We start from the raw sequence: 27,589 nt of genomic DNA, 5'->3' as shown, positions 1-27,589 counted from the left end.
TTTGAGTGTGTCGTGCAAGTCCTATTAAAGGAGCAACCGCTCTCTGTCCAGAATGTTTGCATTTTCAAGGCTCGAAATCGAGACATCTGATTAAGGATAGTTGGATCATATTCATCCCATCACAACTCTTAGTAATGCTCCCTTTTTTTTCGTTTGGGGTTCAGTACCCGCATTGAGACTCCGATAATTCAGATTTGCATTGCATAAAACTCATTTAAGAGGGAGGCGATCTCTACGAGAATTTTTCTATTCTCAAGACCCAAACACTTGAATTGTGTACGTCCAGCTAGCTCTGCCCTACCTCTCAAGTAAGAAAGAACTATAAAGTCGGAGACCTAAATCCTTAAATGGCATGCGTGCACGATATTGCTTACTATAGTAGGACATGTTCATTTTTTTTTTCAAAAGAAATGTGGTTCAGTCAAATCATTGCATGAAAGATATGTGTCTTGCATATTGTTAGTCATCTAAATTTGCAAAGTATGTTATTTGAATCGTTGAATGTATTTTATTTTAATATGTTAAATTAATCACTTGATATAGTGCAATCATTGAGTGTGGACAAAGTGTTTTTGGCAAGTTATCTATCATTAGGCCAGATTCCAATCAGCACAAAATCTTCTTTAGTCATGTCTTAATCCCCTCTTTATCACATCTTATTTGACTTGTGAAAATCTTGGAGTTCTGTTGTGGACGATTTATATGATTTGGAGAGAGAATTGTTAATTAGATCGCGATGAACAAGTAACAGTACGTACTAACAAACTGTTGGATATTCTAATAGTTTTGATTTTATCTTATTATCAATCATAAGCATCAATCACACTAATGTTGACTTAACAGCTGATATTCGTCCCACTTAATGAAATTGTCCGAGGCTAAAACAAACGGATTGAGCTCCTCTCCATTTTCCCCAAGTTCTACTTTGAATTAGAGACACATGGTATGAATTAGAATTATAGTCTGTTTGGCCAAGTTTTTAAAATCAGCTTATTTTAAAAAGTACTTTTCAAAAAAACACTTTTGACGAAAATCAGTTTGTGTTTGGACAATTAATTATAAAAGCACTTTTGAACAGCAATTAGTGTTTGACCAAGCTTTTAAAAAGTGTTTCTATTTGTACTTTTAAAAAGAGTGCTTTTGGGCAAAAACAGTTTTTTTAACTTCTGAAAAACTGCTTCTGCTACTCCCGAGAAGCCCTTATTTTCTTCCAAAAGCTTGGCCAAACACTTCACTTTTTTTCAAATAAGCACTTACTGAAAAAAATAAGAACTTTTGGGGGAAAAATAAGCTTGGCCAAACATGCTATTAATGACTAAGATTTAATTGACTAAAACAAGCTAAGTCCCTAACCATGATTTACATAATTAATAACTTATCCATAATATATTAGAATATTTTCGCTCTCTTCCTATTTTACTTTTCCTACCTAGTAAAATATCTTTTCTGATTTACCAGATTATTTTTTGACACTTAATTTTTTCCTCCCTATGCAGAAATAGACCCCATTATTCAATTGGTGATATTTTTAAATTTTTTCAATTATGATGCTTACTAATTCTCATAATGTATTCCCCATTATTCAATAGGTAGATATATTTCTGAAAGAGTTGTCTATATTCTGAAAAATATCACCATTAAAGCATTATCATAATTGAAAAAAAAATGGAATATTACAATAGGAAGAGAGAGAATATATTTTAATATATTTATGCATAAGTTATTAATTATATAAATCATGGTTTGAGCTTTGATTTAGTCAATTAAATCTTAGTCATTAATTCTAACCCATACCATGTGTCTCTAATCCAAAATAGAACTTAGGAAAAATGGAGAGGAGCCCAATCCAAAACAAACGTAGTTAATTGATAACAGAAATATAAAATCAAATGATATATGGTCATATATATGGTGACCATAAAATAGCTTTTGCGACCTACTCAGGATTTTTAAATCATGGATAATCAATTACTTTTAATCTAAAATTTGCTAATTGAGTGCTCACTTAATATATTTGTATGAATTGCTAACTTTTCTACAAATAGTACACATGTTAACTTCAAAAGTAATGGATACTTGAACTCTCATATCCTATAACGCAGATGCACCAATACAGAACCACCCGTATTCATACAAAATCACCACCTTATAACCATCACTGCTAGCTACTACATCGACGAGCAAGCTTTTAGAGCGTGTTTCGTGATTTTTTTTTTTTAAACAATACATGTATATTAAGATATTCATTAACACTTTATGTATATAATAATATTTAATTGTTATTTTGTTTGAATATTATATTCATTAATTTTAAATAATATAAATTATGCACATTTAAATGATTAGAAAAAAGACAAAAATAATAATCTTCTGTTCATGTTTAGAAATGATATATCATACTAATTAAATATGTATTTAAATTTATATATTTTAATCTTAAAAAGAAATAACCAAAAAGGCCAGTCAACCCTATCAAATACTCTTTCACGTTAAAGAATCAGATCAAACTTTTACATATATCAAAATTTAGGAAAAAGACAACAATTACAATAATTCACATCTTGTGCAGTGCATTAAATTTTCCAACAAGAAAATGCACAAAAAGAGCATAGTAAAGGGTGCCAATCTCTGCTTATGAAAAGAAAGAATGAAGACAAGCTGGCCATAATTTTTTCAACAAAGGTCCAAATACATAAATTTAAAACAGATAATTAAGTTTGCCATATTCTAACTTTGAACATAAGTCTCCAGAATATGTAATGTCATAGACTATCTCAGGATTTTATCAAAGTCGCAATTCATAGGTAATCCCTTAAATTTATCAAAAAATTTCGTTTAGAACTGATGTTATGACCAATGGATACGGTCTCAGCTGAAGTGTCTAAATGTAGACCGAGGACTTTTCATTTCAACGGAATTCTCGTTTCAAGGGTATTCTTTTTAGATGATTTAATTTACAAGAATGGCCTCCATAATGGTCAGTCTTGAAGTTTTGAAGGGCTTAACAATTTTTTTTAAAATGATCTATGTTGTCTATCGGGCATAAGTTGTCGAAATAAATTAATTTTGATTATGAGCCAAGAGTACGGAATAATTCAATACGGTAACCTTGCTCAATTGGCTATAGGTTCTGCCTCAAACAAAAATTGCAAGTGTTATTTAATTATTCACAAGTTAATACAACTGAAATCCATGCCCAATAAGTAGCACATACCACTATTTTCACTTTTTATAACTTATCAAAATATCCCGAACTCCGCCTTATAAACAAAACTAACTTATGCGCACATTAGAACTAGAACTTATGTTTGATATGCAACAAAAGTCATTTTCTAAAGATATTGTTAAGTGGAGCGAAAAATTCAAGACCACCCCTTGTAGTACCCTTTTTCTTCAATTCCTAGAAAATATTTAACAAATTGAAGGGCTGCTTATGTATTCTGCCTTTATCAAATCCAAAGCTTTTATAGACAAGAAAAGAAAAAGAAGATAAATAAAAATGTACATAAGGGACAATAACAAAAATACAGAGGTTTTTCTAGTTGTGTAAGATCCAGCCAAAGGGTCTCCAAAAAGGGATGCCCTTCTACGACATTTACAATCATACACACATGCAATGTCCTAAAATTTTGTAAAGAAAAACAGACAAAACAAAAATACTTAAATCAGTTTTATTTTAGGCACACTTTCAAAATTTACTATTTTTTGTTTTGTCCTTGTTTGTCCTTTCAAATCTCAATTGACCACATAAATCTTTATCTCAGGGTACAGTTCCTGATAGATATACAAAACTTCACATTATCGTTTTGAGTAAGAGACTAAGGGCCCGTTTGGCCATGAATTTTTTTCACTTTTTTCCGAAAAACGTTTTCACTTTATTTAAAAATTAACGTTTGGTGATGGAAATTCCAAATACAAATTTGAAAGCCACCAAAAAACTTATTTTCATTTTTTCACTTTCAACAACTTCAAATAACCAAATATTCTTTGCAAAAATTATAATCAAACACAACTCCATCTTTAACTCCAACTTCAATTCCAATTTCAACTCCAAAATACCAAATAAAGTGAAAAATATTGGGTTTTCATGCCCACACGCCTACTAAGAGTTTCTGAAGGATATTTATCATATCCTAGATTATTTCACAAGTTGCCCTAACTATTAGGAGGCGGCTAATAAATATTCACCTGCGTAGCTAACCGTTTGAAGCCGTTGCTGCGTATATCGAGTGTATAATAAATATATAACAAGTATATAATGTATACAAGATATATATATATATATATATATATATATTATACAATGTTTATACTATTAAGCAAAAGGATTTAGTGATTCTAAACTACTTAATTAATTTATTTGACATTACCATGTTTTTGTTCTAATGGATAGGGTTCCTCATTATTCTTAACCAGATGTCTCGCATTTGAGTCTTGAATATGAAAAAATCCTAGTCGACTGTGCTACCCGCTTTAATGGTTCTTATACGATATGAATCTGGATTAATCAGGGCCTTAATAAGAATATAAGACACCGGATGAAAACTAAAAAAGAATGTTATTTCAAAAGCTCATGAGGTATATTTATTATAAGTTGGTAACAAGCTAGCTTGTTAAAATTATTCCAAAGAATGTTTATAAGAAAATAATAATTTAAGTGGGGGGTATGGTACACACTACATAAATGTTCCTATCCAACACTTCTACATCATGACCTTGTAACTTATTGCTGTGTTGATGGCGACTGTTTCAATTGCCAAAACTGGTGAACTTAAATCTACTCATGTACTAGTCTTCAGCTCCCTAATTCTCTACTTCATGCTTCTTTCATGATCTATTCTCTCCCAATGACAAATACCACTCACTAGCTAGCACGTTTCATCACTCTTAATTTAATTTGGCACAAAATAAAACATATATACTCTCAGTTTTGAAGATCTTGATCTTTGCCATGGAGCTTAAGTGTAGCTTCATTGCCATCTTCATCCTCCTACTACTCCTCGCCGCACCTTCTTTTTCGTCTTCTTCTTCAGGTTTGTGTTTATTCAGAGGCGGATCTAAATGGGTTCTGTGAGTTCAATTGAATCCATTACTGTTTTGTGTTTCGAAAACGTATACAAAAGCTATAATGTATACATACATGTGGATTACGCTTCTTTGAACTCATCACTAGCACTCTAGATCCTAGATTCGTTCGTGCTTGTATCTAGGTGTTTATGAAATATGCTTACTTTTTTGCTTACTATGATTGACTTTTATTGATAGGGAAAATTCAACCCTATAGATATGAGTGAAAAAATAAATATATATAAAGTTAGATATGCATTCCAAAATTTACTGTCTTAACTCAGAACTCATAATAGCGTCTAAATTTTGAATCTGCTACTGCTGCTTAAGCTACTTGTATCTTGATGCTAATGAAATATGTTTATTTTTTTGCTTACGTACTATGTTTGAATTTTAATGACAGGGAAAATGGATTTAACAAATGTGGAGTCAGGGATTTATGATATTGATTATAGGGGACCAGAAACTCATACAAACGTACCTCCACCAAAAGGGGGAAGGCATAACAGTCATCATCAAGGCATGTTGTTTCATCACAAAGCTACTGAGCCTGGAAAAAGGGTAAGAAACTCCATTCCTAACATGATTGTGTAGAATTTTTTTAAGCTATCAGTGTAGCTTAATATTTTGAAGGGGAGTCTTGGACCTACAGTAAAATTAATAATGTTTGTATCAAGGTAGACTGTCTACATTATACTCCCTCGAGATGCTGCCCTTCCTTGATCCTGTGTGAGTGTGGATGCTTTGTGAACCGAGCTGGTTATTCAGTAGTGCAGTTTAATATTTTTTGATAGCAAATGAGTTATCATTTTTACCAAGCTATCCAGACATACTTATTATTTTTACCAAGCTATCCAGACATACTTATTAGAGAAACTTATTTGTAACTATATTTGAAATGATCCGATTGTGTAAATATCATTCTATCGTTAGTACATAAAACTTAAATTCCACCTGCAATAGCTAGTCTCTTTAGATACTATATATGGTTTTCGTCTTCATGTTGTTGTAATTCTATTTCTTTTTCTTTTTCCCCTTACAATATTTGGTTTTATTCTGCAGGGAAAGAAAAATCATGGATGAGGGTGTAAAAAGAGTTTGATGTAATGGCGTGCTTTTGAGATTTGTATGAGCAGAGAGAGAGTGTCCTTAATTAATTTTGATGAAGCAATAGTAATTATATGTTTGAACTTCTTTTATTAATTTGCTCATGTGAAATATATCTAGAGGAATGTAATTAATCGTCAAATGCTTTATATTGGATTTACTTAATTATACATTATAATTTATGTATCTACTAAAGTTTGTGCAAGTGAGGAATATTCTAGGACTCCGATAGGTGCAATTTATTCATAACGACAATCAATAAAATAACGTTTTTTGTTTTGTTTGTTTAAATCAATATAAATGAGTCTAAAAGAATTTGTTCTGATGCTCAAAAACGTAATTGCGTAATCAAAACATTATACATTCATAAAATAATCTCTTTTCTTTCCCTTTCTTCTTTCTTTTTGTTTGCTTGTCTCTCTTTTTTTTTTTTTTTTTCTTTTTCGTAATTCATTTTTCCTCGTTTTGTCCATTTGTGGAGAAAAGGACCCTCGGTTTGTAGCAAATCTATTGTTGGGACGTCCTTATCATCGAGTGACAGATATATTATTTTTACTGAACCGAATACATGAATTTAAAACAAGAAAAAAAACATAAGAATTTGAATTTAGATTTAGATGTAGATTTGATGTTTGAAGGGATGGTGATGGTTTGGAAATTAGTCCCTCTGTTTCAATTTAAATGAAACTATTTGACTGACTATAAAATTTAAGAAAGAAAAAAGGATTTATACACTTGTGGTCTTAAACGTACTATGATATTTATATGACTATAATTTTTTAATTAAAGGTAAAATGAGAAGTTTAAATGGTATGTTATTTTTTGAATTAAAAAAGAGTCATTTTCTTTAAAATGGATTGGAAAAAAAAAATGAGCTCACATAAATTGAAACAGTGCAAGTAGTATACGAAGTGGGGATTAAGTCAGATCCCACACCAAAAGTGGTATAATGAGTTGGGCGAAACTGAAGAGCAAGCTATAGATCCAGTAGAATTCAATAGCTTTGATCGACATTTTATAATTGTATTAAGAAATTTATTTAATATATATATAAATAATTATTATGAACCTAGTAAATTGTTATTTTAAAATTCAAAATTTTACCAACACTCATGAATTAATTAGGTGAATGGCTTTAAATTTTCTAAAGAATGAATGGTTGTTATTGAACAACGTGTTTAATAGAACATGAAATTACCTTTATTGTGGATGTACCATTGAAGGGTCTACGTGTCCACAATTTAAAAACTGAGATTCATGAATATCCTCATTAATCTCTCTCAATTTATCAGCATCAATGATTACTCATTCCCCTCTCATAGAATTGATATTAAACCAATTAGTTTGAGAATGTAACATTATACTGTACCATGATTAAAATTAATGCTATTTATTTTTTCACTAGTTTACTTGTCCGCGCGAATCGTAAGGAAGAAAAGAAAAAAATGATCAAATATTTATTGTTATAGATATTACAATAAAATCAATTTTACTAATTAAATAAGTAACCTAAATGATAAAAATACTATTTGTAATGTCATGTCTAAAGGAGATCATAGCCTCAGTAGCCAAAAAAAAAAAAAACTTTACAAAATAATATGCATAAAATTATTCAAATATTCAAAAATTGAATACCACATACAACAACAATTTAGCAACATTCTAATATGCAGCAAGATTCTTCTATTTTATAATGCTGAAATCCTCTTTCAACAAAGTCAAGAATGCACCCTCAAAATTTGTCGCTTCCAACATATAAGTCTCTGAAAAGAACAATCCTCCTTCTCAAGAAATTCTTTAGCATCCTCGGTAGGGATTGTTAGCTTGTTGATCTTCAAGATATGTTTTGTTTTCAATTAGAATGATCACGATGTTCCTCTCAGCATGTGTAGGCAAATAGTACTATCAAATCCTCAAGAGAAAATTAAAACACAAATGCATTACATTATAAGGATTTTAGATTTACAAGAATTAACATTTTTTCTCTACTACAAAACTTTAGAAACAAACCTTGTATATAGCTGAAGAAAGAAGTAATCTCTATAAGGAATTAAGAGAAGCAACCAAGCATGTGTTACAGTGTTAATGTGTTCCAAAGGATGTGCTAAATTCCTTACTAGGAATTAAAGTTGTGCTAAATTCCAAAGGATGGGTTTTAGAAAAAGTTTTCAAAGGATGTGCTAGTACTGTATTTCATGCTAAAAAACAAAAGCAGTAGTATCGTGTTTCAATGAAGTTTCGTGTTGTCTATTTGGAGGAGAACAAACAAATATAAACTGGTGCAAGAAGCGTCAGTATAGCCGCTTCACCATATAGAAAAATATTTAGAACCTGACTTACTCATACAAATAAGAAATAGTAAATAATGTCCGGAATGAAAGTAGACATCAAAAAAATTCCTTGTTTGGCTCTCGAAATTCAAATTATGTTAGACATTGGGAGGGGGGAGTATAGGGAATTACTTATTTATATTTTTCATCTTAATCAATGGAGATTATTTTTTTAAATGAAATAATCGAGAAAAATAAGATAAAAAAAAAAAAAAAAAGATAAATAGAATCCTAGGCCAAAGAGAGATGTCACATCACCTAGTTTATGCCTAGTTTTATATTATATATAGATTGTTTAGCAATTCTAGTCTCCACCTAGCTGACTGTATTATGGTTACAAATTTTATATAGAACTTTCTCAATCTAAATAATTGGACACATTATTTCATAGTCCAGTTATGAATAGTCAGAACGGTATGAAATTTCCACCTCATTCAACAAACCAAAGAGATGAAGGCCAAAAGATCACTAATTCCTAGGAAGCCTCATAGCAAAGAGTTATTGTAATTTTAAATTTCTTAAATAGCGTATATGCACGGTAATAAAAAATAAAGAGTATTCGGGTATGGCTTGACTCCAACTCCGTTATATTATGATAAAGTTCGATCAGATTTGAGTCGAGTCAATATTGTAATAAGTTCGGTTGAGCTTGAATCAGATCGGTGCTATAATAAGCTTGATTGAGCTCGCCTAGATCGGTTTGAAACCCAAGGAAATAAAAAATGTAAAAAAAATAATTTTACGCCATCAAATTAAGTTAACAAATAGTACAAACTTGTAAACTTTTATACCAAATCAAATTTGGATGAGATGAAAAATATAAATAGTACCCCTGGTAGTAAGTAATTCACTATATTCCCCTGATCCCAATGTATAACATAGTCTGGATTTCGAGAGTCAAATAAAAAAAAAATTTATCACGATTTATTCATATGCATTTTACATTATTGTTAATTCTTGTGATTTGTAGTACTTTTTATGTAGTTTCTAAATATATACATATTTTAAAAAAATCTTAAAGAATGTAAATCCTATTGGATGGTCAAAATAATTTAATCTCAAAATTTGAGTTATGTCATATAAATTGGAACAGAGAGATGGAATGTAAATTTCCCTTTTTCTTTTAGTTAAAAAGTATAAAGTCAAAGTTTGACAATCTCAATGAGTGAGATAACTTAACAGCATTAACAACGACCTATTCCACACGGATTACAGAGTGTTCAACCATTTTTTTTTCTCGCACGTCACTAGTACGTGTGTTTTCCGGTAAAATCGTTAGCTACCAAAAAAATAAAAAAATATTAGAGATTTGTTTTTACGGGTTTAAAGACAAGTAGGTCGTATTCAATCCGGAGACTCTCTCGAATGAGCTCGGGGTTTGGTTGTTTTTCTTATGAGGGATACAAGCAATAATATTTATCTAACTTAATAATGTAAATGGGAAGTAAATAAATCACAATAATGATCAATTCTCTGAGACCAAGTATATTTTTTAGCCCAAAAATGATAATACAAGAAGTGAGGACTTGGATACAAAAGTGATTTTTCTTCTCTCCTAAGCTTCATTTATATAGACAAACCTTTGGTATGTTACTGCCCTAGGTGAAGTCAGTTGTGTGACGCAACTTGAACTCTGCGCACAGTGGCACTCTGCTCGATGATGATTGATGTGATGGGAGTTGTTGGGAGTGGGAGACAGTTGTATAGATCCGTTTGAGACTCTTGAGACTGCGAAAACATCTCGCCTACGCTTTGAGTCTTCCGAGCCTGCTTACTTCCAATGTTCCTCGACCCGAAGTCTTCGGACTCACCGTTCCTAAAACACCCTCGAATATTTATTCCCGCATACAATGCGTATTGTGTGGATATTATACACACAAATTCCTTTCATCATCTTTCAGATACCCTCATTTCCTTAATTTCATCAAACACCCTTTTAGATTACTTCTTGTTATAGCCATGGCCAATAACGAAGAATCAAACCCTCTTTTATTCGATCAACAACCTGAGCAGTTTTGGTCCAGTCAAATGTTTCCCAAATTCTTATTGTTAAATTTAACTGGAACAACAACAACAACAACCACCCAGTTGAATCTCACAAAGTAGGATCTGACTAGTATACGCAGATCATACCTCTACCTTGAGAGGTAGAGAGGCTATTTTTGGTAGACCCTCGGTATCAGGACAAGCAATTCAAAGCAGTATAAGAAGTCAAGACAAATTAATATAAAAAGCATGATAAAGCTATCGAGAGAAAGAAAAAAAGTATTTGAACTACCACAAATGCATACGATGGTTGAAGCACAAGAAAACAATAGATAGTCGTAGAAATCAAAAAACAATAACACTACGACTACAAAGATGAAGAATAAGTAAAACAACGCTACATACCCATTAACCTTCTACCCCTAATCTCCATAACCTCATATCTAAAGTCATGTCCTCGGTAAGCTGGACCTACGCCATGTCCTATCTAATCAGCCCTCTCCAATAATTCTTTGGCCTACCTCTATCCCTCCTGAAACCATCCATAGTCAACCGCTCACACCTCCGTGTATCTCCTTTGCACATGACCGAACCATCTTAGCCTTGCTTCCCACATCTTATCACCTCTTCCCACTAATTCTTTGGCCTACCTCTACCACTCCTGAAACCATCCATAGTCAACCGCTCACACCTTCGGGTATCTCCTCTACACATGCCCGAACCATGTCAGCCTTGCTTCCGCATCTTATCCTCCACTCATGTCACTCCCATCTTATAGCGTATATCGTCATTTCTAATCCTATCTCTCCTAATATGCCTACACATTTATCGCAATATTCTCATTTCTGCAACTTTCATCTTCTGGACGTGAGAGTCCTTGACTGACCAACATTCTGCTCCATACAACATAGTCGGTCCAACCCCTCGGTAGAATTTGCCTTAAGTTTTGGTGACACTTTCTTATCACACAAGACTTCGGATGCGAGCCTCCATTTCATCCATCCTGCACTAATACAATGGTGACATCATCGTCAATACCTTCATCGTCAATATCTCCATTACCGAAACTATGGGAAAAAAATTATCCAGGAGCATAAAAAATTTCCTTGAAAAACCACAAGACAAAAGATTTACACCAGACAAAAAAATTTGACTAAAATAACCTAAATAGCACATAAATTTTTTTGCATCAGACTCTTAAAATAGATCAAAAATAACATAAACTACAAAATTTATACTTTTGAATGCAATTTTCCCTTCCATTTTCACAGTTTGATTAAATCTAAAGTTTCTGGTAAATACTAAATATCTCACGGAGGCCCAAAGTGCTCATTTTTTTGGCAAACTTAAATGACAAAAACTGTCTGCTCAAGTGATACTTAAGAGTACTATTTTGAACCTACTACCAAATATAAAGGACCATTTGTATCATTTTCTCATCTCAATGAGTAAAGAAACTTAGCAGCATTAACAACGACCTGTTCCACACGGTTTACAGGGTGTTCAACCTTTTTTCCTCGTACATACACAAATTTCTTTCACCATCTTTCAGATCCCTCAATTTCCTTGTTTTCATCAAACAGTCTTTTCAAATTTTTTTGTTATAGCCATGGCCAATAACGAAGAATCGAACCCTCTTTTATCCAATCAACAACCTGAGTTGAAAGATGAGAAAAAGCCCAATAAACCCAAGAAAAGGTATTGTATATATTTAAATTTAACAAACCCAAGAAAAAGTATTGTATATATTTAAATTTGAGTTGTACTTTAAACTAATAATATATATCCTTAACTTTTTAGAAATGACTCAAAAATGCCGTCATTTTTGTTATTGAATCAAGTTTGTTCTTTCTTCCATTTATTTGAATAAAAAATATCCTTAACGTTAAAGTTAGGCCTAAAATTGCCCTTACTTTTAATAGAAGTCTGATGTAAAATATAAAAAAAAATTATTTAAATATGTGATATTATTTTTATTGTTCCACGTATAACTAGATCCAAATCCATTCACAATCTAAACCATTAACCCAACCCCATTTATAACATTCTTTTTCATTTTATAAAATTGATAAAATTATATACTACCTCCCTTTCATAATTAGTGTTTTTTTAGATCAAGAATATTTTAGACAGATTCTTCTAAAATTGCCCTTATTTAAATAATAAAGATTCATTAACTACATTTCTTTTCCAAGAATACTTAGTGACAAATTAATACAAACATTCATAATTTTATTAGAAGTAACAATTTTTTAAGAACTTATGACGTAAAAGAACCACTTATATAGAATGGTAGTTAAGGTCCAAAGTTGACAATCTCAATAACTAAGATAACTTGCCAGCATTAACAACGACCTATTCATAAATACACAATTTTCTTCACCATCTTTCAAGATCCCTCAATTTCCTTGTTTTCATCAAACAGTCTTTTCAAATTTTTTTGTTATAGCCATGGCCAATAACGAAGAATCGAACCCTCTTTTATCCAATCAACAACCTGAGTTGAAAGATGAGAAAAAGCCCAATAAACCCAAAAAAAAGTATTGTATATATTTAAATTTAACAAACCCAAGAAAAAGTATTGTATATATTTAAATTTGAGTTGTACTTTAAACTAATAATATATATCTAGAAATGACTCAAAAATGCCGTCATTGTTCTTATTGAATCAAGTTTGTTTTTCCTTCCATTTATTTGGATAAAAAATATCCTTAACATTAAAGTTAGGCCTAAAATTGCCCTTACTTTTAACAGAAGCCTGATGTAAAATATAATTTTTTTAAATTTAAATATGTGACATTATTTTTATTGTTCCACGTATAACTAGATCCAAATCCATTCACAATCTAAACCATTAACCCAACCCCATTTATAACATTCTTTTTCATTTTATAAAATTGATAAAATTATATACTACCTCCCTTTCATAATTAGTGTTTTTTTAGATCAAGAATATTTTAGACAGATTCTTCTAAAATTGCCCTTATTTAAATAATAAAGATTCATTAACTACATTTCTTTTCCAAGAATACATAGTGACAAATTAATACAAACATTCATAATTTTATTAGAAGTAACAATTTTTTAAGAACTTATGACCTAAAAGAACCACTTATATAGAATGGTAGTTAAGGTCCAAAGTTGACAATCTCAATAACTAAGATAACTTGCCAGCATTAACAACGACCTATTCATAAATACACAATTTTCTTCACCATCTTTCAAGATCCCTCAATTTTTCCTTGTTATTATAGTAGTAGCGATGGCCAATAACGAAGAATCAAACCCACTTTTATCCAATCAACAACAACAACCTGACTTAAAAGATGAGAAGAAATCCACAAAACCTATTTCTTCTACCACCGGTGCCACGTCACCACCGCCTTTTCCGGCGGATCCAGTGAAGCCAGCTGTTCCGATGGGTTGGACTGCTGATGGGCTTCCAATGGGCCATGGAGTTATGGGTCAGCCCATGACCCGTAGGGCCCAATGGGATTCTGGACTCTGTTCTTGTTTTGGCAGGAATGATGAATTCTGTAGCAGTGATATTGAAGTTTGTGAGTTTTCTTTTTCTCATTAATTTTAGCTACCCAAATTAGTTTAGGATTGACGTGCGCTATGATTAGTGGTGGATCCAGGATTTTTAGGTTCGAAAAAATAACAAAAGTTAAATATAAAAATAATGTTGTTCCGTGGAATCAAACCTAGGACGCTAGAGACAATTTTGAACACCCTGGATCACTTAAGCTAACCTTTTGCATTTGTTCAGAGCATATATATGTACATAAACACAGAAAAATTAACTCTATATATATACTGTAATTTTTTGCCGAGTCAATGGGCTGTAGATCCGCCTATGGCTATGATGGAGTAAATATCTCTAATTTTGGATCAGGAATTGTGGATTGATATTCATTTGACTATCTTTTTTGCTGTTCTTTCTCTACTTTTAATTAATTTATTGAGTTCTAGCTATGTTTTAGTTTGATTTAGTGTTATAATATTACCCTCTTTTTTAAAAATAATAAAAACTCTTATTGACTTGAGTTAGTTTAGAATTGAGGTGTAATTGATTGATTGATCGGATTATGTGCTATGATGGATTAAATATCTTTATTTTGCATTGGTTCTTTTGTCTTTTTAATTTATTTTAGCGGCACAAATTAGTTTAGGATTGAGGTGCAGTTGATTGATTGATCGGATTATGAGTTATGATGGATGAAATGACTCTGATTTTGGATCAAAATCGTGGATTGGTCTCTCTTTTATAATTAATCTTAGCTACCCGAGTTCTGTTACCATTATCAAAAAAAAAAAATCTTAGCTACCCGAGTTAGTTTAGGATTGAGTTACAGTTGATTGATTGATCGGGGTATGTGCTATGATGCACTAAATGTCTCTATTTTTGAATCAGAATTGATGGATTAATATTCATTTCGCGGTCCTTTTTTGTAGTTCTTTATCTAATAGTTTATTTCTAGCTATGTTGTAGTTTGGTTTAGACCTATACTGATAGTAAATCAATCATATTACTCCTCTTTTTTTTCTTCTTTTTTTTTTTTTAAAAAGAAAATAAATAATTAATCTTAGCGACCTGGATTAGTTTAGGATTGAGGTGCAGTTGATTGATTGATGCAATTATGTGCTTATGATGGATTAGATGTCTCTACTTTTGGATCAGAATTGGTGGATTATTATTTATTTGGCGATCTCATTTTTGCTGTTATTTCTCTTAAAAAAAAAAACATTATTTTTAGCTGTGTTTCACCACTCACTCGACTATATGAATCCTTTGTATTTATTCCGCTCTATTGATGATCCATTTAATTCAGATACCTTGTTAGTCAATAAATATCTTAAATCTATTAGTAATGCGTATTCTACGAATGGATTAAACTGTGCAAGATACGTTAGGGATGTTGGTCTCTTGGTGATGAATGATCAGGTTTAGAAATTCTAATTCAGGTGTTGAAGTGTAATCTTTAGAAAGGTTCAACCTTTGCTAAAGATCAACTTATTGGTCCCTGTGAATGCTTTTTATTGAATGATCTCACCAAGTATATGTGAGCTGGGAGCTCATATGCTTCTAATGTTCATGAGAAAAAGAACTTGCAAGCAAATGTGTGGATATAGATGATAATTGTAGACGGGAAATTGTAATTTTTTCCTTCTATGGCTAGGGCGTAGAATTTTGTAGTTTTGTAGTCCAAAACAAATTTCTACTCCTAATTCGTTTTTGCTTCTTCTGATGACTTGATCAAGTGAGGAAATAGCTATACTAAGGTGGAAATAGATGGGGCAATTTATTCTTTAAATTGTGTTCAAGAATTACCATATGCTCCTGTGTAGTGTCCATTTGCTACACAAGTACACATACAACTGCTATATCAATGTTCAAGTCTTTTTAGAAAGCAATATTCAAAGCCAAGTTACTCAGGCTCTTCTAAAATGTCGTCGGGTGCATGTCGGATCCTTCAAAAGTAGTGTATTTTTGGAGGATCCGACACGGGTACGGCAACACTTTCGAAGAGTCCGAGTAACTTAGGTTCAAAGTCATATTGGTGTTCTAGTTCCTTTAAAAAAAAGTTATTTCTTCTGGCCAAGCCTGGGTGGACAGAGTTACCCAGCACCTGTGTGGGTGGGAGGTAGCAAGTGCCCCTTGGAATTAGTCGAGGTGCGCGCAAGCTAGCCGACACCTCAGTTATAAAAAAAAAAAAACTTATGTTCTAGTCATTTGCATCTTGCACAAACATCAAACTCAACATTTTGAATGATGTTTATAGATAATTGATGTCAAAAAACACTTTCTTCATGGTATAATCCATTCTAATGTAATTGAGTAGTTTGCATTCACTTGCAAATCTGCAAAGACCATTTGCAAGATGCATAAATGCTCGTTTCTATATTTGTCCCGTGGTTGACTGAATCTAGTCTACTTTTGTTAGTTCTTGTGTTTGAATGCTATATTTTTGCAATATGGTTTTTCCTGTTGATGTTCCATACATACTTTTCCTTATGTGAGCAAAACTTTCTGGGCTTCTCCTCACCTTTTTTTTTTTTTTAATGAGCTGATAAATTACCACCATGACGCTCTGCAGGTCTGCTAGGTAGCATGGCCCCATGTGTGCTCTATGGGAGCAATGCTGAGAGACTTGGCTCTGCTCCCGGTTCTTTTGCCAATCACTGCTTGCCTTACACTGGTCTCTATGTGATTGGACAATCCTTCTTTGGTTCGAACTGTGTGGCACCCTTCTTTACATATCCCAGCCGTACAGCTATCCGCCGAAAGTTTAATCTCGAGGTAAGTTGCTTACTGATGCTCATTCTATGTTATGCTGTTTTGGCCACACATTCATTTCTGCTTTCTGTTGTTTGCATTTCATCTTTTACAATTGCTCTGCTTCACATCTCTCCTCTTCTTCTGTATGTATTTTCCGCATCAAAGCTAAACTTCCATTTTAAGAAGTCTCATGTGAGATTTGCACACCGTAATCTAATCTCAACCCCAGGTCATACCTTCAGTATACAGTGTGTTAAAATACACTTCAAAAAGCCTACAAATTTGAAAGTATTTACCCAAAAAACCTATGCACTCATATTGGACCAAAGTGATTCAGACACAGTTCATTCATGTCAAGTAAATGGCAACATGACCTTAAAATCGGTATTGTTCTGTGTATTTAATATTTCAATTGGATGTATCATGTATGTGTCTTTTTGGTTATGCTTGGGGCACTGATACTTGAACTTTCTTCGTATCACGCAAAATAAAAGAAGGTAGAGGTTTGAAGGAACTTTTCTTCGTATCACGCAAAATAAAAGAAGGTAGAGGTTTGAAGGAACTATTTTGCTTATGTACTTGTCAAAAACAAAAAGCAGAAGAAAAAAAAAAAAGGAAAGGAAATTATTCGACTTATGTTCTCTTTTTTGTCTTGTTTATCTTTTACTTAACTCTTTTTTTAGTGGAGTGTGAAAATGATAGATCAGAAGGCCATATATTGATAGTCAGATTCTTCATCAAACAGCTAGGTGTGAAACTAGTGTCTTCAAAACCATCTGAAATTGATTTCTTTAAGTTTTGGATTAAAGCTTGCAAAATTTACTGTGTACTTCTTAATTATGATTAGTTCGGCTTTATTGCCACCTAATATATGCAAAATGCTATCAGCTGTATTTCTTACTAGCATCGTCTAGCTTTCGTTTCTTCCTGCTGTTTCTGCGTCATCTCATCATTGTCGGATAGGAGCGTTGCTGTTCATTCAGTTTCATCCTAATGGTTGTGCTGTAAATGCAAATTAATTTCCTCCGCAGGGGAGCTGTGAGGCGCTCAACAGATCTTGTGGCTGCTGTGGGAGCTCTCTTGAGGATGAGGTGCAACGTGAGCAATGTGAGTCAGCTTGTGACTTTGCAACTCATTTCTTCTGCCACCCTTGTGCTCTTTGCCAGGAAGGTCGTGAACTTCGTCGTAGGCTCCCTCATCCTGGCTTTAACGCCCAACAAGTGCTCGTTATGATCCCCCCTAACGAGCAGACCATGGGCCGCTAAACACGAGTATCATACTGTGAAGTCCAAGCCTTATCTTGCTTGGTTTGATTTGTATCCAGTTTCTCAAAGCTTTCTGAAGTTATTTCACTCGACTTATTTATAATTTCGCCAGTTATGTAAAACTTACGACCTATATGTGGTGTGTTTACAGTGTATATGCATAAAGAGGTGGATTCTGCTGTAATGTTTGTGTTGCGTGTAGAGATGTATGTTAAACTTTCCCATGTTCCTAAATCTGGTTATGATCAGTTTGTCAGTTTATATGATTTCAAGAATAAATGACGAGTAAATTTAAAGCGAAAGACACCTGGGATCCATACCGATTGGTTCATTTGACATGCTACCGTAGCTTTTTAGGGGTCATTTGGTTGCTGGTTAGGAGGTGATTTATCATGTATTAGATCCTGTAAAACTTGCACCATGTTTTTTTTTTTTTTGGCTATGTATAATATTCAACACACTAAATACGGTGTTTGATTAGCTATTTAGAATCTCACACAACTAGTACATATATAACTTATTAGGAATTTATGTATTATTTTATGCTAGATATAAAATGAAATAACTAATAGTACATGAATAACTAGTATCCATCTTACTAATACCTGCATGACTTAACGGTTTATTGATTTTAATGAACGAATAACTAGTATCCATCTTACTAATACCTGCATGACTTAACGGTTTATTGATTTTAATGAACTACTTTTGGGAGATCAGCACAAATAGGATTATTTGAGGCCGTTGTTTAAATGTCTCCATTTAAGGAATTTATGCAACAACAAAAAAAAAAAACTGAGCGAAAGAATTGGAAATTATGGGAGTAGCAGTTCAGGAATTTCAGAGGAAATGTTGAGCTATTGCTTGATGTGAGTTCCTAACCTAAGCACTACACATCTTCAGAAAAAAAATTCCCCAAAATATAAGAATTGCTGGCTCATCTTCCCTATAGATTTCCTACATTTCATTTCTTTGTTAAAATTTGATTATTGATCAACGTCTTTTTCTAATAAAATATGCTATTATATCATTATTTCATCACGGATGGAGTCAAATTCTGATCTATAGGCAAACGAAGTACTCTTTATAAATCAAAAGTCATCGAGAGGACAATGTAATGTTCAATCATGTCTAGGAATACAGGCATCATTCTAATCAAAACTACAATTTTTTCAGGTTAAATAAGAGCAAAAAGATCATAGAGATCTAGTCTCGACCATAACAGGAACTAACGTAATCAAATACCAAGTAGCATTGCCCACAAATGCTTAGGCAAAATGGGAAGAAACACCTAGTAATTTTTGTCTCAAATGTAATCCTAGCCTCCAAGGTTTGCACTCACTTCATTGATCACTATGTCACCCTCGGGTGCTCCCACTAATATCTTTCAAGGGCTAACATCAACTTTTTCAGTTATGCAACCCAAGAAATTCAGGTATCACCAAAAGGAAAACAAAAAGGAACAATAGTTCTACTGGAAGCGAATAGAGAAATCATTAGCTTGCAAAACACCATAAAAACAGCAGCATATTCTAAAGCTGAGTTCTAACTATGATGATGGGAGGGAAACTGCTAAATATTAACAAGTTCTAAAGTTGAGTTCTAACTACACTGATGACAAATTGGTAACATTAACAAGTCCAATCTGTTTGACACTGCCGCTGGATATGAACTAACATAGCCTTCTCAGATGAACAAGGGGAATAAAAGCCTGTCTAGGATATCTATTCTCCGGGTGCGGAAACACCTTGCTTCAGTCTTTCCCTCTTCATCTTCTTCTTGGAGACTGGCTTCTTTTTCTTTGGAGGAAGGGTTTTCTGTGCATACATGTAAAGCACATAGTTCCCGATAAGGAATGCCAACACGAGCCCACCGTTAATCATTAAGAAAATTAATCCTTGGTTTAGTCCTTTCACTTCAACATCCTTGGCCATATTCTTCTGTGTCTATCCCATATCTGTGATTGGGAAATGACAAAGAGTTCACAAAGATATAGAAAAGAATTAGAAGTCCACAAACTATTCTTCTGCATTGTATGGGTAACATATTGTCTAACTCCAACTTCAGGAGAAAACTTCAAACCTTTCTAAAGAGACACAAATGTTAATTGCATATATTTCAGATAAATGATGCCTAACATGTTGTATAATGATCTCTTGGAAAACAACAATAAAACAGCTAAAACATAATCATGAAATTGCAAAAGAATAAAGATTGGAAGACCAGTGTATCAATACAGAAGAAATAACCCAAGCATGGAGGTGTTTGAAGAGTAAAAATTTACAAGATCAGATCAACTCCATCTTGGAATGGAGTACAGAGCTAACTAGTGCTTCAGATTTTAGCATTTTTTATTAAAAAAATGAAAGAATAAGAATGCATAGAATTAGTTAGACTTGTTTTGCAGCTGAATCAATTGCAAATTGGGCATTACTGCTGTTGAGGTGGCTAAGGCAAGTGTAGAAGCTTCAAGGGCATATAAAAACAGAACTGACCTGAGAAAAACAAGACAAAAATGATTTATTTTGTTTTCTTGCATGGTTCTCTCTGTTTCCTTAATCTGGAAAAAAGAGGCAAGTTGTTCTTTAGTTTAGTCAAGGGGGGAAAACAGAACAATCAAAACGCAAAACAAATTCTCCCGCAATAATCCCAATCCGAACCCCCAAAAAGTGGCATTTCAACACACCCTTGCAGATCCAAATATCTAAATCTACGGTTCTCTACATTCTATATTTCCAACACCAAAAAGCTATTCCAGAAAATCCTCATCACTTTTGACACTAACAATATTGTATACATATTCTTATCACAAAACAAATTTAACATAACCTGAACCACATAACACTTTCATCTGCTGATAAGGGTAAGATATTTCAAAAGAATTGGCCATTGGATAAAGAGTCCGGCGCCAAAATGACACGTTTTTGTAGGCTAAAGACCAAAATAGCATGTCGATATTTTTTTATACCAAATGGGTTTTTCGTTGCACAACCAACGAAATGTTAAAAAAAATTAACGTCTCCGTCATTCTTTAGATAAAAAATAAAAAATAAAATACATTTCGCCATGGTTTCAACGAAATGTATTTAAAAATTTTATTTTTTATTTTTTGTCATTTTGCTAGGAACCCAGCAAAATGATTTATTTTTCTTTTTAACATTGAATGTAGCAACCCTAACTCCACGGACACACCCTTCTTTTCTCTTTCTCCTTCACCCTTAAAAAAAAAAAAAATCGCTGGGTTCCTAGACAAATGAGGAAAAAAAAAATTAAGTACATTTCGTTGAAACCATGGCGAAATGTAATTTGTTTTTTTTTTAAAGAATGACAGGTGCGGTTTGGCCATAAATATCAAAAAAAAAAAAAAAAAAAATTTGGAATTTTGGAGTTGGAGTTGTGTTTGACCATAATTTTTGGTGAAATGTAGTTGTAAAAAAGTGAAAAAAGTGATTTTTTTTTTTAAAAACAAGTTTTTTGAGTTTTTGATATTCCGGAGTACAACTTCAAGTTATATTCGGTATTTTAATGGCCAAACGCTGATTCCGAAAAAAATGAAATTTCCGGAAAAAAGTGAATAATTTTTATGGCCAAACAACACCTAATATTTTTTCGACATCTCGTGGGTTGTGCAACGAAAAATCCATTTTGGTATAGAAAAATACTGACATGCCATTTTGGTCTTTAGGCTATAAAACGTGCCATTTCGCGCCGGACTCATTGGATAAATGTAAAAAAATGTTAGCCATTGGACACTTGTCTTGATTTTGACAAGTATCTAGAATATGACACTTATCACGTTCTTAATGAATGTCCACATTTCCTATACCTATAAATACCCCATTATGTCTTTACAAATTCAACACAGATAGTTAGTCTAACTAACACTCCGTCATACCTATTCTCTTTCATAACTTGCTCGTTTGTTATTTAAATTTCGTTGTTCTTGCTCCCTCTGACAGAGGAAGGCTTGTTTATGTTGGTAAGATAAGATATGTCAAAAGAATTGGACATTGGACAAATGTCGAAAATTGTTAAGCTTTAATGGACTAGTCATTGGAAATTGTCTTGATTTTAACAAGTGACCTCAACTTTTCTCTACAATATGACAACTGTCATTAGTCATAGGACACTTGTCACGTCCTTAATGAATGACGACATTTCCTACACCTACAAATAACTCATTACGTCTTCATCATTTATGCACCCATAGTTAATCTAATTATCACTCCATCATACCTACTTTCTTTCATACTTGTTGGTTTTATTACTTAAATTTTTCTTAATCCTGAAGAAGCTTTTACACTGCCGAAATAGTTTCTTAGGGCAACACATTGTACGAATCATTTCAAACCTATATTTACTCGAAAAATCAATAATATTTGTTGTTCTATTTTTCCTTTGTTTATCCCGCAACCAGAAAATAATGAAGACATAATGGGGTATTTATAGGTTTAGAAAATATCGTCAATCACTAAGGATGTAACAAGTGTCTTATCACTAATGACACTTGTCATATTATAGACAAAAGTTGAGAACACTGGTCAAAATCAAGATAAGTGTCCAATGACTAATACACTAAGGGGTCGTTTGGTAAGAGGATAAGACATCTCATGTAGATGGGATTGGGTGGGATAAGATGAGATTGGATGGAATATCAAAAAAGTTATCCCACCAACCAAACATAGGATTAATTCCAATCCCTTTGAATTAATAATCCAGACATCCTATCCCTCCTACTAAGGGGTCGTTTGGTTTAAAACGAGGATATTCCATAACTAGAAGCGTAAGACCTCCGTTTACAGGAAACGGTGAATTTACGATATCTAGCTAACACAAGCGAAAGATCACAACCGAAAAACAAAATATTGATACGTCTCAGAGCAGACAAATGAACAAACCTACACTTCTCTACATCCTATATTTCCAACACCAAAAATTTATTCCAAAAAAAACTCCGCAAATACTCACCAATTCCGACATTAACAATCATTGCTACATATCCGTATCACAATTTTCAACAAATTTCACATAACTCGAACAGTTACACCTCCGTCTACAGAAATATATGAATTCACAGTATCTAAACACAAGTGACAGATCACATCCAGAAAACCTACAGATATTTCCATCAAAACTTATTCCAAAACACCTCCACATATCCTAACAAATTCCGCCATTAACGATTACACTTTTTAATCCGTATCATGAAATTTCAGCAAATTTTGACATAACTCGAATAGGTGACACCTTCGTTTACAGGCAACAATGGATTCCTGATATCTAGCTAACAAGAGTGTCAGATCACGTCTAAATAAACAAAATATTGACACATCTCAGAGCAGACCAAATGAACAAACCTACACTTCTCTACATTCTATATTTCCAAAACCAAAAGTTTGTCCCAAAACATTTCCGCAAATTCTAACCAATTCCGACAATAACAATTACTGTTTACATATCCATATCACAAAATTTCAGCAAATTTAATATAACTACAGCAGTAACACGCATTCTATATTTCCAACACCGAAAAAATTATTTCTACACTGTCTATGTTGAGATCGAAATAATCGGAAAGTCATGCGGAAGCTAACAATTGCACACCTTAAACGACGATAACTCAGACAATAAAGAAAAACATATTAAAAGAGACATAATAATCTAATATGATTTGATCAATTCATCTACATATGAAAAACTAATATACAAGCATAAAAACTATTGAGAGAATAATCTCTTCTTAAACAAGACTATTTAATGACTACACTGTGCATGCTATTGTTTTATTAATGAGAAGAAAAAAAGATCTTCTATTTGAATTTTTTTCTACAAAGAAAATCTTTTTGAAGTAAAACAGGATTATGGTAAAATCCAAATAAGGTAGGAAATTCAGCGCAAACCCTAACAAGTTTACGTATCCGTATCACAAAATTTCAACAAATTTAACATAACTCAAACAGTAACACCTCCGATAACATAAAAACTAAATTCAAAACATCTAGCTAACACAAGTGACAGATCACACACTAGAAACAATAAATTTCATATGTATAAAGGCATATCTGCTGAAAAATACCATGAAAATGAGAGAATTTCGTGGGAAAAAAATAATGTGAGATATGTAGAAAATGTACCACGTTATTTTCGAAGTTCATGTATTCAAATTGGCAAAAAAAAAAAAAAACGATTTTTGAAACACCGATATTTGGAGTTTGGACTTGTGGCAGGACTAAATACTACAGGTGCTTTGATACTGTTGATAGTAACAGTTAGATTTACGATTATTTGCTTACAACTCCCCTCTTTTCTGTTTTTATCTTCTTTTGGCCCCACAAGAATCTTTTTATTCGTTTTCACCTAGTAACAGATTATATTCACTCACACGCGGTATTTACATCAATCTAATAAATATATAACAAGTAATTTAGTCATATCTATCATTAATTATAGTTAATTAATAAATGTTATCTCCTTAAAATATAATATGATTGATATAAATATCGGGTGCAGATAAAAACTTGTCCGCAGGAGATATTTATACCAAATAAATAAATGCATGACATATGTTTGTATATGGATTTTTCTCACTTAATTATAACTAGTTAATATATATACACACACATGTGTTATGTTCTTGCTTCATGAAATCACTTATTTGTCGTAAATTAGTATATTTTGATGTAAACTTTTGATACATGTAAGTTTTTACCAAATTTGTGCACGTAAAAGGTCTTTCAAAATGTTAGTTATCCCAAAATTGCAAAATCATCCCAAATTATTCAAGTTACCAAGTGCACCCTTAAAACAACTGTTAAATTCTCTTTACTGATTCTAGCCTTTAGTTATATCCAACTAATGTGAATAAAGTTAATTTTAATGTTCGAATCCAACTAATGTGAACGGCAGTGACCAAAAGTTCAATGGGATTTGAATTTGCGAAACTATGATTCAACATAATTTTCATTGCTAAAAGGTCATACTTCAAAGCATTTTTAACTTTTTCATAACAATCAAAACTTAAAAGTTACTTATGGAAAAATGGTGGTTCTTTTCCTTTTTATTTTAATAAAAGAAAAGTAATAAGTAACCATTTGCACAATTTCCCTTCAAAGGCACTGGTCTTTAATTTTGGCCCCTCAAATTGTTGGTCTTTAATTTTTACGCTTCACCTAATATCCTGAGGTTCTGGGTTCGAACCTCGACTCAGTCAAAAAAAAAAAATCGCAAGGCAGAGATTTGTAGCAAAATTAGGCCTTAAGGCAAACCTCTGCCTTAAGGCCTATTTTTTCGGGCAAAGTTAGACCTATTCAGACAGAGCCAAACTTCTGCCTGAATAGGCCTAACTTTGCCCTAACTTTGCCCGAATAGGCCTAACTTTTCCCGAATAGGCCTAACTTTACTACAAACTTCTGTCTTGCGATTTTTTTTTAATATTTGACTAACGGGGTTCGAACCAGAACCCACGGATTTTAGCCGCAGAGCAAAAATTAAAGATTTCAAATTTGAGGGATAAAAATTAAAGGCTAGTGCCTTTGAAGGCCATTCCACACAAAAAAGTGACAATAACAACGTAGATAAAGCCGTCCCTTCGGGGACATCTGATTTAAAAAAAAAAAAACGTAGATAAAGCCCATAATAAGAAGACGTCACCTGGTCCACTAGACTTGTCCTTTATGCGCAATTTGTAGGATTGTCCTTCGCTGGGGTGGTCTTTAATTTTTGCCCCTCAAATTGTCGGTCTTTAACTTTTGTCCTTTGCTAAAAAATTTTAGTTTCGGGTTCAAATCCCCTCTCAATAAAAAATTTTAAAAAAATTGGTAAGGTAGGGTTTGGATTCGCAAGGCAGAGTTTTGAAGCAAAATTCTGCCTTGCGAATCCAAACATCTGCCTTGCGATTTTTTTTTACTGAGCTGGGATTAGAACCCACAACCTCGGGATATTAGGCGAAGGGTAAAACTTAAAGACCACCAATCTGAAGGGCAAAAATTAAAGACCACCCCAAATAAAAAGCAGTCCGCGCAAAATTACTAGTTAGTAATTCTATGGCCCAGTCCTTTCCCTACATTCCATACTTAAAAAAAGGAAAAATTTACTTGTCATAACTACCTCTAATACTTATTTATGAATAATAATTACTTTATTTTTTATTTAATTTTGGTAGCTTTATTTTTTCAAAATTCCATTCCATAACTGATCCAATAACTTTCAAAATACATATACCTCTCTCTATTCTCCCTCACTACACATTTAAAAATTTTCATCTTCTCCAAACCCTAAAAAAATTCTCTCTCCTCTCCTCTCCTCTCCTCTCGCGGCCGCCTCTCTCCCTTATTTTCTCTATCTCCGGCCTCTCCTCTCCTTCCCCTCACTTACCCTCCCTCCCTCCTCCATCTCCACCACCAACGCCACCGTCAGCACCACCACCACCACTTTATCCCTCCCGCACCCCAACCTACTTTCTCAAATATGCACAATTCTGTTTTGTTTGTGAAATTAATATTTATCGGAGAAGGGGTCAAATACGATCAATGCTATAAGGACACTGCGACACTGTAACAGTTACTGGACTATAGCAAATATGTTTCATATCTCTATTTGTCCCAGCCTTTCCTGCAACTCCTTTTAAATCCAAAAGCACTTGCCAATGATAAAGGACTATGCTAAAGATTACGTCCTTAAGTTCAAGGGAATTACTTAATGGAGAAAACAGAAATGCACCTTCATGAAGGAGTGTTGATGGAGAGCTAAAACATGTTTTATTACACTGTTAATAGTTCCTTTGAATTGTATTTCGTTGTATTTCAATCTATTCATCTTTTTTTTGGTATAAATATAGTGAACGTTCCAAACATAGAGCCTATTTTTTACTCCACTTTATTTTTACGATTTTTGTATTTTGCTATATTTCAATGTATTCATCTTTTTTTTGGGTGTAAATATAGTGAAAGCCTGTTTTTACAACTATTCCAAATATAAATCCTGTTTTTACTCAATTTTATTTTTATATTTTGCTGTATTTCAATGTATTCATCTTTTTTTTGGTGTAACTATAGTGAATGTTCCGATGGGACATTTGTAAACAATGATATACAGCCGCTGGGACATTTGTATTTCGCTGTATTTCAAAACGACAAAATACAGTTGCTGGTATATTTACGTGTATTTAAAAAAATTGAAATACAACCGAATCTAGCAAAAACGATGTACTCTGGGAGATTTTGTATTTTTGAGAAATTATCGTGCTGATTTTTTTTTAATTCAAAAAGTTTGGAATGGAATAATTTGGAAAGAGAAACGTGAGCTGTTATGGAACTTCAGCCGTTATGCGTGATACATGGTTGATTTAATTTGACTTACCATTAGAAATGAAATAAGAGAATCTGTTCCATAAATACAACCTATTTTTATTCTGCCGGATTTTGTATTTCCGTGTATTTCAAATGTTATACCCCTTTTTAAACGGGTTAAAGTTAGAGTACAACATATTGGAGATTCCTAAATTGCTTACCTTTAAGGAGTAGCCACCTAATTAATTTAATGGTGAATTAGGACAC

The 27,589-nt window shown here is 32.9% G+C and overlaps 2 protein-coding genes across 2 annotated transcripts; both read left to right on the top strand.

The window, feature by feature from the left end:
- The first annotated feature begins 4,751 nt into the window (after positions 1-4,751).
- On the top strand, positions 4,752-6,397 carry LOC132630082 (uncharacterized). Its single transcript, XM_060345614.1, has 3 exons — positions 4,752-5,033; positions 5,471-5,628; positions 6,130-6,397. Exons 1-3 carry the CDS (start codon positions 4,952-4,954, stop codon positions 6,148-6,150), a joined length of 261 nt encoding a protein of 86 aa, XP_060201597.1. The 5' UTR covers positions 4,752-4,951; the 3' UTR covers positions 6,151-6,397.
- A 7,208-nt stretch (positions 6,398-13,605) lies between these two features.
- On the top strand, positions 13,606-18,314 carry LOC132630081 (cell number regulator 8). The gene is made up of 3 exons (XM_060345613.1): positions 13,606-14,047; positions 16,589-16,791; positions 17,802-18,314. Exons 1-3 carry the CDS (start codon positions 13,753-13,755, stop codon positions 18,033-18,035), a joined length of 732 nt encoding a protein of 243 aa, XP_060201596.1. The 5' UTR covers positions 13,606-13,752; the 3' UTR covers positions 18,036-18,314.
- Positions 18,315-27,589: the final 9,275 nt, after the last annotated feature.

This window comes from Lycium barbarum, chromosome 3 (assembly GCF_019175385.1).
Source record: "Lycium barbarum isolate Lr01 chromosome 3, ASM1917538v2, whole genome shotgun sequence".
NCBI classification, from domain to species: domain Eukaryota; kingdom Viridiplantae; phylum Streptophyta; class Magnoliopsida; order Solanales; family Solanaceae; genus Lycium; species Lycium barbarum.
Note: the sequence above shows the minus strand (reverse complement) of the source record. Positions and strands in the feature narration are given on the sequence as shown.

Excerpts from the sequence above, each read along its gene's own strand:
- LOC132630082 (XM_060345614.1), top strand. The coding sequence starts at position 4,952 with ATGGAGCTTAAGTGTAGCTTCATTGCCATCTTCATCCTCCTACTACTC. Across the intron at positions 5,034-5,470 it reads TTTTTCGTCTTCTTCTTCAG|GGAAAATGGATTTAACAAAT; the intron begins GTTTGTGTTTAT and ends TTTTAATGACAG. Across the intron at positions 5,629-6,129 it reads CTACTGAGCCTGGAAAAAGG|GGAAAGAAAAATCATGGATG; the intron begins GTAAGAAACTCC and ends TTTATTCTGCAG.
- LOC132630081 (XM_060345613.1), top strand. The coding sequence starts at position 13,753 with ATGGCCAATAACGAAGAATCAAACCCACTTTTATCCAATCAACAACAA. Across the intron at positions 14,048-16,588 it reads TAGCAGTGATATTGAAGTTT|GTCTGCTAGGTAGCATGGCC; the intron begins GTGAGTTTTCTT and ends GACGCTCTGCAG. Across the intron at positions 16,792-17,801 it reads GCCGAAAGTTTAATCTCGAG|GGGAGCTGTGAGGCGCTCAA; the intron begins GTAAGTTGCTTA and ends TTTCCTCCGCAG.